Genomic DNA, 16,123 nt, shown 5'->3' on the forward strand with positions numbered 1-16,123 from the left:
TTTCAGCCCTCTCTAGTGAAAGAAACAGAAATGGACTCTATCAAGCAATGGAGAGCAGATTTATGCAATAGAACAGGGACAATGAGAGTGGTGAGCAACCCCAGCTCAGAAAAGAGAGACAGATTTCTTATGCATTCCCAAATCAAGGGACATGCTGTACCACCAACATAACATATGCTATCTACTAAACCATTATCAAGAGTAACAAAACTTTTAAGTTTTATATCAACCAAAGATTTAAGCAAAGGCTAAAATACACTACTTCTCAGACAGTACAGGTGATGCAAAAATAGGGAACCTTATCTGTGTACAAACCACTAATCTGTTTTGAGAAGTTATTCTTGATAAACCCAAATGTATAATAAATATAATTTTAAAATCCAGAGAATGTCCTGAGTCTAGTGATTCCGAGTATATAGATCTATGTATAACACTACCTTCTCTTTGGGAATAGACTGTTTAAAATGTCATCTTTTGCCACTGATTGCATGCATATCTGTGTGTATAATATCCAATCAAAAACTTTTCCTTCTATGCCTGGGCAGAACAGTGTACAGAGGTAGCAATGAAAAGATATAGTCTCCAAGCATAGCTGGGCCTGAACCACTGCTAAGCTATGTTTACAGGCCCCCATTCCCAACCCCCTCTTCCTGATAAACCTTCTGATTCACAGAGGAAACTGACAAGCCCCTTTCTATGCCCATGAATCCTTCTCTCAAGAATTCTTCCCTAACCTCTCCATCCCTTCAATGCTCTGAAAACCCACCCCTACCCACAACCTCAGTGTTTACTCCATAATTTCACCCTCAGCCTCTCCAGGGCTCCTCTCCCCCTACATTACAATATTGTCAAATTCCCTCACTTTCATCATTCCTTTCTGTATCTTCTGGAGTAAAACTATGGTACATAATTACAACCCTTATCTAACCAAATTATAACTGGGTTTCTGGGCAGTTAAATAACCTCTGTCCCTCCATTCCCCTAGCTCTCATAAAGCCCTGCGAATTTCCTATCATTGCACTTAGATGATTCTGTAATAATTACCTGTTTATGCATTGGTCTCCCTACCAGACTAGGAGATCCTTGCTATTAATAACCAGAGCTTTTCCTTTATGCCTCTGTGGGAACTCACACTCAACCTGGGCTCTCAGATGGAGCCAATAAATTCCTGTGGCAAAAACGCTGCTTCAACGTCAGTACCTTTGCATGCGCTGTATCCCTGAGCTAGAATGCTAGACCGTTTTTCACCTGCCAGGCAAACTCCCACTCACCCATCAGGGTCCAGTTCTCACAATTCTTTCCCTATGAAGTCCTTCCTGACTCTCTCTCACACACACACACACACACACACACACACACACACACACACTGAATCTCCTATATTTTGTACATATATCCATTAGAGCGTTTGTCACACCCATACAAATGTTTGTTTACAAATCTAGCTCCCACCCTAGGTTGCCCTCTGCTTGAGAGGGGTAATGTCCAGTCATCTTGGTATTCCCAGTGCGAAGCAGCCTCTGGCACGTAGCCGGCGCTTAAAAAATGCTAGTTGAATGAATGAATGTCTACACATGTGCCCGAGGAGATACTATCTCTAAACTACGGGGCTCTGTGCAAGACTCCCCTCTAAACCAAACAGGAGTTGGTTTCTAGGAAGGAGGAGGACGTTTAAGGGTTCGTTGGGGGCCAGGGGAGCAGGGGATTTAAATAGCCAGGGGCGCAGAGGCCGAAAGCCCCAAGGAAGGCGGTGGGAGAACACGGAGGGGCGGGACCCCGGAGTTGATGGAGGCGGAAGGAGGGTGCGGGGAGGAGCCTGCGGCCAGAGTCCCGCCGAGGCTGTTGACTGAGGGCCGGCGGGCAGGGCGAGGGGCTGGACGAGGGGCAGAGGAGGCTCCCGCCCGCTCCCGGCCGGGACCCGCACTCACTCGTCCCCCTGCAGGAGGCTGCACTCGGTGATGGGCCGCACGGCCGCCCTGGGGGGCTCGGCACCCGGACCCAAGGGACGGAAACACAGGCTCAGCTTTTCCTCCAAGCTGCAGGTCAGCGCTGGGAAGCCGTCGCCTCCCCCGCCCGGACCTGCTTCGGCCTCGGGGCTCGCGTTACAGTTCTCCTGGTCCTGGAGGCTCAGGGCCGGCTCCTGGAACTCATAGAAATCCTGCCAGTCCCCGTCCGCCGCCATCGCCGCCTGGTGCAGTCGCGCGCCCCGCCGCGCCCCGCCACGCCACGCCCCGGCGCCGGCCCCGGCCCCGGCCCCGGCCCCGGCGTCTGGCCCCGCCCCCGAAGTACCGCCCCGCCCGAGGCCCCACCCCCTACCTCCCGCGGAGGCTTGGACCTCTCCCGGGCCTTGCAGCCCCGGGGTCTTCCCTTCTCCTGAGTCTTCTTTGAGTTGAGCGCTGGTCCCGGTAGAAAGGAAAACTTTAACTGCGTTGAGTCACTTCTATTAGTCTATCATTCAGGAATAGCTTTACTCTAAGATTTCCTTAGTGGGAACCTGGCCTAAATGTGGCTAAAATAAAGGACTTCTTTAAACTTGCACCCAGTGTCAGATTACTCCCCAAATCATTTCCCCAAAGTAATCTGGCTCCTTTGGTAACTTTTCAACCAGAAGAACAGCAATAGTCACTTGGAAATGCTTAAATGGTACCAAAATTCATTCCACAAATATTTTATGTCTCCCACGTGTAAAGCACGTGCTAGACCCTCTGCAACATACAAAGATGAACAATTAACTCAGCGAGTTAATATTTGCAAAGCACTTGGAACAGTGCCTGACAGTAAGTACCAAATGTGTATGTTTTATAACTAATACATGACTGCTCCCTACAACGGGCTTACAATGCAGTTAGAGTGATAAAACTGGAAAGCATTTATACCAAAACGTATAATTGGGAGTAGAGAGTTACTGTTTAATGTGTATTGAATTTGTTTTGCAAGATGAAGAGCATTGGAGATGGTTACTCAAGAATATAAATGGGCTTCCCTGGTGGCGCAGTGGTTGAGAATCTGCCTGCTAATGCAGGGGACACGGGTTCGAGCCCTGGTCTGGGAAGATCCCACATGCCGCGGAGCAACTGAGCCCGTGAGCCACAACTACTGAGCCTGCGCGTCTGGAGCCTGTGCTCCGCAACAAGAGAGGCCACGATAGTGAGAGGCCCGCGCACCGCGATGAAGAGTGGCCCCCGCTTGCCGCAACTACAGAAAGCCCTCGCGCAGAAACGAAGACCCAACACAGCCAAAATTAAATAAAAATAAATAAATTTTAAAAATAACTACACAGGGGACTTCCCTGGCAGTCCAGTGGTTAGGACTCCATGCTTCCACTGCAGGGAGCATCGGTTCCATCCCTGGTCGGGGAACTAAGATCCCACATTAAAAAAAAAAAAAAAAGAATATAAATGTACTTAATACCACTAAACTGTACACTTGAATATGGTTAAGATGGTAATTTTATGTTATGTGTATTTTACCATCAAAAAAAAAAAATTAGGGGAAAAGATATAATTCTAAGGGAGTGTGAATATGTAGAGGCAACAAATACCTAGGAGCTGATAGAAGCAGTATCTTTGGACTGCAGTAATCAAATACTTCATTTAGGAATCGGAACATAGTTGGGTCATAAAAGATGAATTCCTATTCTGAAAAATAAATACGAAGTTAATAATAGAAAATAAGATTTTCCCAGACATGCTCTGTCCATGTCTTGACAACGTGGGAACCTATCCTCAAGAATACATGTTAGGGGGCTTCCCTGGTGGCGCAGTGGTTGAGAATCTGCCTGCCAATGCAGGGGACACGGGTTCGGGCCCTGGTCTGGGAAGATCCCACATGCCGCGGAGCAACTAAGCCCGTGAGCCACAACTACTGAGCCTGCGCGTCTGGAGCTTGTGCTCCGCAACAAGAGAGGCCGCGACAGTCAGAGGCCCGTGCACCGCGATGAAGAGTGGCCCCCGCTCGCCGCAACTAGAGAAAGCCCTCGCACAGAAACGAAGACCAACTAAGCCCGTGAGCCACAACTACTGAGCCTGCGCGTCTGGAGCTTGTGCTCCGCAACAAGAGAGGCCGCGACAGTCAGAGGCCCGTGCACCGCGATGAAGAGTGGCCCCCGCTCGCCGCAACTAGAGAAAGCCCTCGCACAGAAACGAAGACCCAACACAGCCAAAAATAAATAAATAAATAAATTAAAAAAAAAAAAAAAGAATACATGTTAATACCAAAATTTCCTATTTACCATTCTGATGAATGTTGTCTCGTATTTCAATGATTTGTCCCATATTTAACAAGATACTTCTATAAATCAAGCCTAAGGAACTGCTGATAATTACTTTAAAGGCAATATCATTACCTTCCCATTTCCTTTGAAACCATGAAGGGAGCAGATGTTGAGCTCTACCTAGCCAAGAGCTAGAACTAATTACTCAATGGTTAATAGCTTTGGGGTTGATGAGAAAACATTAGCTCAGCTGACATTCACCTATTTGAATATTACTCAAAAATGATACTCTAAATGTATCAAAGATCTGTTTTTCTCTAGGTATTGGGCTAGAGTCATGAGAAACTATGGAATTGACTCAGACTCTTCTAATTATGTACATAGCTAAGGAAAAAAATAATTTTTTTTCTTGACCTGTATTTCCATTTACCTGTGTGGCATATGTATGTTTGTTAGTGGAAATCAAAATTACTTACTCTTCCCACCTAAATGTAACAACTGTCAAATTTTTCATATGCCTGCAAATAAATTGCTATTCGGTTAGCTTTAGTGGTCTCAGAATTTTATTTTAGTCAAATTTTCCACATAGGAGGCTTTTTACTTTTAATTAAATGCAAATTACCTGGTATCACCCCAGACACTTTGAATACCCCATTGCAAAAACAAGATTTGAATCACTTTTCTTAATTAATTTATATTAGCACACCTATAGTAATCTTGGCACTCAACACAATCTATAAAAGTGCTCCCCAAAAATGTGCCTAGGAGAAAACCGTGCTACTTTATGGGGAAAGAGCAATGAGACTAGAAAGAAACTATAGTATGGAATAAAATGTTAATTGGTGCTCCTGTAGATTTTAAATAATGACTGTAAACATGAAAGAGTAACAACAGAAAAGTTTAAATGGTAAAACGTTCATAGCCAGGTAAAATTATAAAGTAGCAGTACTTCAAAGCCTTCCACACACCTCTCTCCCCATGGGGTTACCCGGGGGCTGCACAGAGCTCCACAGCTTCAAGGACATCCAGCAGGAGTCTGTATTCCACCCGGTGGTGGCCTCATTTCTTTATGCCTGCTCTTTCCTTTAGTCCTTTCGGTCCTCCACTCAAACTGCTTTTTTTTTTTTTTTTTTTTAGAAAATCCAGCTCCCAGTTACATTTGTTACAGAACCAGGTTCATTTTGCCCGACGGGCAGCAAGCAAAAGCACTGAAATGCCAGGAAACAGAGGGTTTACTCACAAGGCAGTCAAAGTAGAGACAGAACCACTCTCAAACCCACCTCAGGAAGACAAGGGGCTTGGGGTATTTAGGAGATAAAGACTAAAGGAGTAGGGCAGTCTGAGGCGTGGGGGGCCTGAGGAGCCTGATTGAAAAAAGGTGTGGTTAATCCGCACAGGTGGAACTAAGCTACAGACCTCTGCAGGTTCAGAAGTGGAGGCGCTTAGCACAATCTGAGGGTGGAGTTTTTAGCCCTCTAACATCAAAAGGTCACCCAGCAGGCATGCCTAGTTGGAGGGTGGGTGGTCCTACCCAGTCTTAAACACCTTATCTGGAACTAGACACACCTGACACCAATTCCTGGATAATGACTTGGGCAAAGATCTTACTGTTTAGGCTACATGCAGTTTACAGGACCTGCAAGTCTTTTTAACAACAATTAAAATGACCTTGATTAGTGAAGGCAAGTTACAGGTGAAATGGATTTAACTAATGATTACCTACAGTTTCACTACTCCCTAAACCTCCTCACTTAATAATTTCCTGACAGCAACCTTAGCCCACTTTCCAGCAACTCTTCTTCCCATCAGCTAAATTCTAGCTTCCTAACGTTGCCACAGATCTGGCCAAACCATACACTTCCTGCCAGTCTCACCTGTTTAGTTCACTCCATCAACACCCAAAGGCTTCTGATTAAGAAGAGGTCCCCTGACTTCACTGTATCTCACATGACCTAATTCTACTAATTCTAGTAGAAAATTTTAGGACAAATTCTAATTTGTCCACCTAAATCTATTTCAGGCTTTTATTTCCTAGAGAGCAGATAAATATGAACACGTGTAAACATGTTTGCTCACTCCATGTATTAAGAAAAGTTAGCCTATAGAATGAATTTTCAGCACTTGATTCAAAATTAGAAAGATAATATAGAGTAAGTTTTAAAGAGAGCTTCATGGCACTTGGGTATTATGCTCAGATTAATCATTCAAGATGGAAAAAGTTACTTCTCTTGTTTGACAACGTTATTTAAATTTTGCACATATATAGTATATCACAGTGAAAATTTAAGTAACAAAAAATAGAAAAGTAGATTATTCAACATATAGACCACCTAAACATTTAATTAATCAGAAAATATAAGAACTGCAAAAGAAAGAAACAAACCATTGAACACAGGACCAGAAAATATCTGGCTCTTAAAGTATCACACAAGCAAATGCTGAAGGCATTATAAAGCAAGAGTAAGACAATGAGAATGTATATAAATGAAAATTTCTTGAGAAAAGCTAAGCTAATGGCTAAGTTTATTCAATAACAAGGTAAAAAATAAATAAAAACAGAGCTGACAAAACAAAAGTAAGAAGAATTGAGAAATCCATATGTTGAACCAAGAATTTAAGGAAAGGTTGCTGGTTTCCCAAAAAAGGAAAGGGTGGGCTCTTTCCATTTTGTCTCTATTAAAAAAAAAAAAAATCAAGAAACTTTTGAGTAATCAAAATATCACAATGTAGGCTTTATTATTAAAGAATATTTAATTCTAATTGTCCAAGTTTGTTAGTGATGAATCTTTAATTTTAATGATCAGATCAGAGTCTTGATCAGGCAGAACTTGATCAAGGGTCTGTGGAAGCAGAGCTACACCACCAAGAGAAGGAACCAAGGTGACTGGCCATGGCCACAGCCTTACAAGGTATCAAAATAACTGAGTAGGAAAGACAGTGCCAAGTATATACCTGGTTGTGTTCTGGGTAGTCAAATGCTGGTCTCAGAAAAATTAATGGAAACAACTATTAGCAGCGGTTATTTATCTAACATTATGACAGCTCTAACAATTTAACCTTCAAGGATCCTGTTATGGAAAGCACCCAGTGCACACTCTAAACTGCCTAAATTCTCTGCTTTGGAATATTCTTAATTTTCTCATCTGAAATTAAGATCATGCAGAGTTGAATATGCCAAATTCTATCTTTTTTTTTTTTTTTTTTTTTTAAGACTTGCAGTATTCTGTGCACGGAGGCATCTTGGGATGGTGAAGCCCTCTCTGTTCCCTCTTCTCTATGATTGTCAGTACTGTATGCCCTCACTATTCATCTTATCATAGAACAAAGAACGAGGAGTGGAAACTCTTCCTCCCACAAACAAGAGCAAGAGGCTACACGTGGCTCTTAAAATTTGTAGAAGAATATTCTTGCCTACTTTAGGACTATGAGTAAGACAAAATATGAACAAAAGAACTATAACAATGGGAATGTAATATATTCTCTATTATTTCTTCTCTTCAGAAGATTGTGATCTTGGTTTTTCCACATCAACATTCATCTCTAACTTTCCCACAGGAAAGTTGGTCCTAACCTTAATCAGTCAAGCTGACATTTTTGTGCACAAGTAACCTGAGTTCAGTACCTCTGTCACTGGGGTCCTTGTATGTATTTCAGCATCTTTGTCTCCCCGAGCCTATCTTGCCCATATTTAATGAACCCTTTATTCTGAATTATTTGTCTCATTACCAACCAAGATCATTCAGGTCTAAAAAATTCTCAAAATTAATCCACTGTGGCAGAAAGCAGATGGTTGGTGCCCGGGGCATGGGATGGTTTGGGGTAGGAGAATTAACTGCAAAAGGACACACGGAAAACTTCTGGAGTAATGGAAAAACTCTATGACTTGATGATAATGGTGACTATGTAGGTGTACACATTTATCAAACAGTAAGCTTAAAATAAGTACATTTTATTGCATGTAAATCTAACTCTATAAAATTTTTTTAAGGTGTGGCTTTATAGCCAAAAAAATGGAAACAACTCAAATGTACACAGACAAATGAATGCATAAGCAAAATAGGGTGTGTGTATATATATATGTATATATGCAATGGAATATTATTCAGCCTTAAAAAGGTAAGTAATTCTGACACATGCTACAACATGGATGAACCTTGAAGACATTATGCTAAGTGAAGCCAGACACAAAAGGATAAATACCATATGCACTTATACAAAGTACCTAGAGTAGTCAAAATCATGGAGTCAGAAAGTAGAATGGTGGTTGCTAGGGGCTGAGAGGAGGGGGAAATGGGGAGTTAGTGTTTCATGGATACAGAGTTTCCATTTGGGATGATGAAAAAATTCTGGAGATGGATAGTGGTGACGACTGCACATATTGTGAATGAACTTAACTCACAGAACACCTAAAAATGTTAAAATGATCATTTTTATGGTATGTATATTTAACCACGATTTTTTCTAAACAGAGTGGCTTTATTGAATCAGTTGTTAGAATTGCCCTGTACAGATATGCCCTGCTTATTCAACATCTGATCTCTTTAAAGTGGATTCAAATCAGACATTTAAAATTAGTTCATACACTGTATGGAGTAATTGTTGATGGACTGTTAACTTGTTAATTATCTCTTCTATTTTACTTTTTGATTCAAACTGTATTTTATGCTGCAATTATATACACTGACTTCACTAGAAAGTAATGCAAGATTGATCAAATCGACTGTTGTCATTTGAAGACTTGAGTTTGAGGGGCTAACTCTGAGGAGAAGAAATTCAGTAGAGATGGAAATCTCTCTGCCCCAACACAGGAAAAAAAATAAAGAAAAGAGGAAAAGGTGCCTTCCAGAAAACAGACCAAGTCCACCTCCTATTGAATTGGCGGGGTGGGGGACTAAAAAATAAAAATAAGCTCTACTGAGCACAACAACAGACTGTCAGAAGGTGACACTGGGGAAGACTGACAGCACATTCATTCAGGGGACCAGGTGGCATTAATAGAGGCTCCTCCAGATATATAGTAAGACATAGATGCAGACAGTTCATAGGACTTTGCAACTGAAGAGAAACCAGGAGGCTTGGATCACATTTGGATGAGCTAAATGGATTCTGTAAATGATGATACTTTTTGTCTGATCCAGGTCGCACATTTTATGTTCATCATGTGCATTATGTTCTATTTTCTGGTATACGTATTAACATAAATTTCTTATAAGGGTATTTCCACAGTCTCAAGAGTGTTAGGACGGGGAACCACAGCATCCAGCAATACTCCATGAAATCAGCTGGAGGAGTCTTCCAAAATTTGACCGATGAGGGTATTACAAGAATAAGTATTAAAATTGGAGTGTCTTTGGACTTTTATTTTCTCGGGTCTTTGTCTTCGACTTGCTTTTTCCCTCCGAAATTTTGTTTCCAGAGATGTTGACATTTCTTTTGCTATCTTTAGAGAAGGAAAATTTCATTGTGAGTGGGGCTGGGATGGGCTGAGACTGGGGGGCGGATATCTGTTCTACATGTTACATTATAATTTTTTAAAGCTGTAAATTTAACAGGGTTTTTCTTTTCTTTTTTTTAAAAGAGTAGTCAAAATGTCTTGACATCTAAGGAGCTGCACCAATATTGCTGCATCCAAAGAGGCTCATCAAAATGTTATGGATCTAAATAAATAAACCACTTAAGTCAGATAGGGCTTGGATCTGCAAAAGCAAAGCAGAGTGGCCTATTAAGATAATTATTTACATAATTTAAGCAAACACACACATAATTGCTTAATTTTCTGCTGGATTTGACTAGGGTAGACTTGGTAGACTCGGAAGTGAGCTAACTGTTTCTAATCTTGTATCAGAGGGTTAAGATTAGGTATCTTGGGAATTCCATGTTGTTCTTTAAAGAAAGAAAGGTTACTTTTATTCCACATCATGAAGAGAGAGTAGCTTTGTAAATGTGAAGGGCTGATTCACTCTTTGGAAAACTGGATGCGTGTACACTCTGAATGATCCTGAGTCTCACCAGACTGGGCGTTCCAGTGGAACTAGCTCAGTCATTCCCGCTCTGTGACTCAAGGCTCCAAGCACTGCTGCTGCCTAAACTCAGCAGATGAGTGGTATTTGAGAGGACAGCCATGCTCAGGGCTTTACCCAGGGGGGCCAGCTAACCCCAGCCTCAGCCTTCTCCTCCTGTCATGGAATGAGTTGTGTTCCCCCCAAATTCATGTTGAAGTCTCAACCCCTAGTACATCAGACTATGACTGCACGGACTGTCCCCAGCTTGCCATGGTTCAGCTTAGGATCTTTAGACTTTATAAAGGTGCACAAGCAATACGCATTCAGTCAAAACCATACTTCAGATGTTGAATTTTGATCTTTTCCCGAGCTACTGATACGTGGTCTGACACTCATGATGCTGGGCAGCGGCAGTGAGCAGCAGCTCCCAGTCAACCACGTGATCACAAGTGTGAACAACCGATACACTTACAGCCATTCTGGACCCACACAATCATTCTGTTTTTCACTTTCAGTACAGTATTCAATGAATTACATGAGATATCCAACACTTTCTTATGAAATAGACTTTGTGTTAGATGATTTTGCCCAACTACTGGCTAATGTAAGTGTTCTGAGCATCTTTAAGGTTAAGGCTAAGAGATGATGTTTGGTGAGTTAGGTGAATTAAATGCATTTTCAACTTACAATGGGCTTATCAGAATATAACCCCATTGTAAGTCAAGGAAGAGCTGTATTTGGGGATAAGATCTTTAAAGAGGTGATTAAGTTCAAATGAGGTAGCTGGGGTAGGGTCCTAATCCAATATGACTGGTGTCCTCACGAGAAGAGGAAGAGACACCAGGGGTGCATAATGAAAAGACTATGTGAAGACACAGCGAGATGGTGGCCATCTGTAAGCCAAGGAGGGAGCCCTCAGAAGAAATCACCCTGGTGACACCGTGATCTTTGACTTCTAGCCTCCAGAACTGTGAAGAAATAAATTTCTGTTGTTTAAGCCACAAAATCTTTGGTATTTCGTTATGGCAGCCCTAGCAAACAAATACACCTCGCCAAGTCATACCAGTGGTTTCTGGGAGTCTCCTCTTGAGCTCAGGACAGATATGATTCCATTCCTTCTTCTGAGTATTGGTCTCTCCTAGAAATAACAGTAACAGAATGCTAAATGGGTGAATTACTAATAAAGAGCAGAGCCAGACCTTTCCCTGTATCCCATTACTCATCTATAGGAGAGAAGACTAGAAAGTATAAAGGATTAGAGTCATTGAGATGCAGAGCTGCCCCCCCATATGGTTGGGGTACTCCCCACTCAAGCCAAGTGAGAGAGCTTCCCAAGAACCAGAGAGTGGGCAGAGCTTGCACTAAGGGTAAGCAGTGTCCTTCTCTCCAGCCAGATGGTTACTGAGATGCAGGACCCAGATCCCAGTGCTCCCATGGGCCCAGAGTAGGACACCGAGAGTTCTTGGAACAGAACTTACAAACTAGAGATTCCTCTTGCCTGGAGAATTCTGTAGACAGGAGGCTGGAGGAGCTGCCCGTGATGACAGGTCCAAAGAGAGCAGGCAGCAGAGGAAGCAGCCACACATACACTGTTTGTTGGGCAAGTGTTATGATTTTCCCCTGTGGGCCAAGTGGACACCCCAGAAGGTAGCTAGACTCAAGTCACCTTACAAGGTCCCACCAAAAAATATTAGCAGGGTTAAGGAGACTCCAGCAGGAGACCTCAACCTAGGAGGAAGGGAGGATGCAGAGCAAAAAGGGATGCGATGCAGACAGAGTGAAAAGGCAAGCTAAACCCCTTCCCCTGCTGGTTCCCAGGTCAACCCTGAGCAGGGGAGGGGAGAAGTTTTGACATGAACATAAGATGGAAGTGGTTATTTACACTGAGTCAGATTTTTTCTACCTGAAAATGAGACTGTTTAGATTTATGAAAGTGACAGAAAAGCCATAGAATCTGACCAAGATGTCAGTCAGAGGTAGGGAGGAGAAATTGGACAGAGCATGTTAAAGGCTGAGATGGGAGAGGAGAGGGAGACTTTTCCTCATTGTATTCTACCAAATTCAACCTATACCACATTTCAGCACCATGACACTCAAAAACTTTAGCTCTAACCACCCTGGACAGACACCATAGACAACCTCTCTATTCTCATCTCTCTGAGCTGGTTCCCATTCCCTGCAGCCCATGCACAAAGCCCTCCCATTTTCTTTCAAAAACAGCAATGCCTGATAAATATCAACTCATACAAATACAAATGCTTAAGGAGTTTGCAAACCCAGTACAATCAAACTCAACCTCGACTGAGATCACCTGGCACCACTATAATGATAATTAATCTACATTTAAACCACCAAATAAAGACAATACCAAGTAGAAACAGAATGAAGTACAGATGAGGACCATCTAAATGAAAAGTCTTCCAAAATTCCAGGCTGCAGTCAGGATGCAGTGCAGTTGCTTAAATGGGTCACAGATCAGGGGAAAATCTACCAAATCTCTGGTCCCATCATAAAAGAATGATGGCTGGGAGGTATTAAGTACTGGAAGTCACAGAGGACCAAAGACACCAATTCTGAGTCTTTGGTTCTCTGTGACCAAAGAAAGTTTGCAAGAAAATGCAGTTCAGGTGAAAATGACAAGGTTACCTTTTGCTGTGAGATGTTAAATGATTTGGTTCAGCACATGCATCCATCATCCCTACCTCAAAGTGTAGGGCTTTGGTAGTTGACAAATACAGATCCTTTCTCCTTTGCTGAATACATGGTTTAATGCTAATATATCATCACTTTTATTTGTCAAAAAAATTTTATTATTCATTTCCTCTCCTTGGTTATTCGAGTTTGATTTGTCACAAGGCTCAAATTCCAGCCCTCCAAATACAGATGCCTGTGTACACGTTCATGGAAAAAGTTGATAGGAATGAAAAAATAATACATCAGAAGATTCTGAAGCCTTTCACTCCTCAGAAGATTTCACTAATTGAGTAAAGACAGCCAAAATTTAAGAAGCAGCAGAAACCATTTGCTTTGTCATTAGCACCTGAGAAATGTTTTAGGCAACAGAGAACTGAAAATATCTCTCCAATTCTCCCAATAAAACACAAAGAGTAACAGTTGCACATGGACAGATTCTTGTATTTGAACAAAGGAGAGACTATGATAAGCCACTATTATTACGGGCAGTGTCCTACCTAGGAATTTGTTTCTATGAATTGTTTTGAAGATCGATTTGTTTCTATGCTTGTTCTACATTTAAAATTGATATCAAATTAGTCTCCCAAAAGCAAAGGGCGACACAGCTAAAGACTTTGCTTTAATACTCCCTGAAGCAGGCATTGATTTTATATGAGTTTAATAATATTAAATGACCTAGGAAGCAGAGATCCATTTCCAGTGTCTAATAAAATAAACAATATTTAGTTCTCTGAAATAAAATTCTTTAATTGAAGATCAGCTATAAGGAAATATGGCACTTACACCTTCTAAAAATGTCAGAAGAGCAAAGAAGGATGACCAAATTACTAATTATTTACTAATAATAAGGAAAAATATATTGATAAATTATGTTAGAGAAAAGATTGAATTTTCTTTCTGTTGTCTGTGGAAAATGATGTTACAAAATTGCAGTCCAATGAAAGGTAAATCAAGAATAACAGCCAAAATGTAAGAGAAAAGTATTATAGAGATGTGTTAGAAAGGTAATTCTTTAGGGGAACCCTCCTACACTGTTGGTGGGAATGTAAATTGGTGCAGCCACTATGGAAAACAGTATGGAGGTTCCTCAAAAATCTAAAAATAGAGTTGCCATATGATCCAGCAATCCCACTCCTGGGCATATATCTGGACAATACTATAATTCAAAAAGATACATGCACCCCTATGTTTATAGCAGCACTATTTACAGTAGCCAGGACATGGAAACAATCTAAATGCCCACTGATAGATGAATGGATAAAGAAGACGTGGCATATCTATACAATGGAATATTACTAAGCCATAAAAAAAGAATGAAATAATGCCATCTGCAGCAACATGGACGGACCTAGAGATTAGCATACTAAGTGAAATAAGTCAGAAAGAGAAAGACAAATATCATATGATATCACTTATATGTGGAATCTAAAATAGGACACAAATGAACTTATCTACAAAACAGAAACAGACTCACAGATACAGAGGACAGACTTGTGGTTGCCAAGGGGGAAAGGGATGGCAGAGGGATGGATTGGGAGTTTAGGATTAGCAGATGCAAACTATTATATACAGAATGAATAAACAACAAGGTCCTACTGTATAGCACAGAGAACTATGTTCAATATCCTGGAATAAACCGTAGTGGAAAAGAATATGAAAAAGAATATATATATGTGTAACTGAATCACTTTGCTGTACAGCAGAAATTAACACAACACTGTAAATCAACTATACTCCAATAAAATAAATTTTTAAAAAAAGAAAGTTACTTCTTTTATAATATTATGTTGTTTTTCTGGATTTTATAATGTTTGTGATATTTGTCACCTTTTTAGAAAATGTTACTAGTTATAAATTTTTCTCATTCTAAATATTTAGTTTGATAGCTAATTTTGTATCTTTTTCTTAAGCAGATTCCACCAAATTATACAAGCTTCAGGATCCAAAAATCTGCACTGCCCCTAATCAAGTGGCCTCTACTAAGGAGGTGGGTGGAATCAGCCAGGTTTGGCCTCACATTTACCGCCATTTGCAAGCAGTTAAATATTCATGAACATACAATTTTTAAAGCTTTAGTTAAAACTGCAAAAGACTGGACTATGCTTCAGTATGTACAACATGTGTCTCGGGAGGAGATTTTATTAAAGCCAAACAGGGAGGATATCTGTGGTAGACACTGCTAGCCTATATCCTACCAGATTCCTCTTCTTCCTGGGCACACGTACGGACTACATTTCCCAGGCTCCCTTGCAGTTGGGTGTGGTAATGTGAATGCATTCTAGCCAATGGAATGTGGATGGAAGAGATGTGCGTCCCCCTTCCAGACCTAGCCCATGAAAACCTTCCACCCAAGAGCCTCTATTTCTTCCCCCTCCACTGGCTTAAGGCACGCAAGCACAGTGACCTGGCAAACCACAGTCAAAGGTAAAAGAGACATGAAGTGGAGGGAAGCTGGGTTTCTCTTATTCACTGCTGGGAAGAAAACCAAATTTGAACATCCATTTTGTTCTTCAAGTTAGCAAGAAATAAACTGTTTATTGTGTAGCCTCTGGGATTCAGGGGTTTATCTGTTATGGCAGCTAATAATATTTCAACTAATGCTGTTTTATTACTGGAAGAATAGCACTTTTAAAAAATCATGTTATACGTAAGTTTAATGAGATCCCTTTGTATATAAAAATATGTGTATTAACATATATATGTTTTATGTATATAAATATGTCTATAGTCACATTTTCTCTTATGGGTCACATTTTACATTACTAGTTAATAACAGACTACAGTATATGCTCAGCATTTCTGAGATTTGGATATTTTCTTACAGACATTAAAATTTCTAAAGACTTAAACCTATCCATCAATGTAATAGACCTTTAAGGATTGTGACTTCCCCTTAATTAACATTTAAGCTGAGAGGCTCTTCCAAGGATGCTAGAGAAAAGAATCCTGCATTGCGATGGAGGTTCCACTAAAGGACATCTATGTTCCTCGTCAACTTTGATTCTAGGTTCCATATATTCTACGTATAAAGCAAGGTTCCATTGCACTCTCTGGGTCAAACTACATTAAAGATAATAATCCATGTTTTATTGCACTTGCCCTTACTGACTTATGCTGGTCACACCATGTCTGCCCTCACCTTCAGCTAGGTCTTGCCTCACATGTGCTTAGAATCAAGTCTTTTCAGTTTCTGCTTCTTCTAGCTACCAAGGTT

General features: G+C 41.1%; 2 protein-coding genes across 2 annotated transcripts in view; one reads left to right on the plus strand and one right to left on the minus strand.

The window, feature by feature from the left end:
- Window positions 1-2,210, minus strand: part of FEZ2 (fasciculation and elongation protein zeta 2) — a 45,584-nt gene extending 43,374 nt beyond the window's left edge. The window contains exon 1 of the mRNA XM_068565198.1: window positions 1,929-2,210. Coding sequence (XP_068421299.1) covers window positions 1,929-2,182 — 254 coding nt within the window. The 5' untranslated portion in view covers window positions 2,183-2,210. The remainder of the gene's footprint in view (window positions 1-1,928) is intronic.
- The window catches only part of LOC137778181 (annexin A2-like), a 368,470-nt gene that overhangs the window by 80,265 nt on the left and 272,082 nt on the right, over window positions 1-16,123 (plus strand).

Source organism: Eschrichtius robustus, chromosome 15, assembly GCF_028021215.1.
Source record: "Eschrichtius robustus isolate mEscRob2 chromosome 15, mEscRob2.pri, whole genome shotgun sequence".
In the NCBI taxonomy this organism is placed as follows: Eukaryota; Metazoa; Chordata; class Mammalia; order Artiodactyla; family Eschrichtiidae; genus Eschrichtius; species Eschrichtius robustus.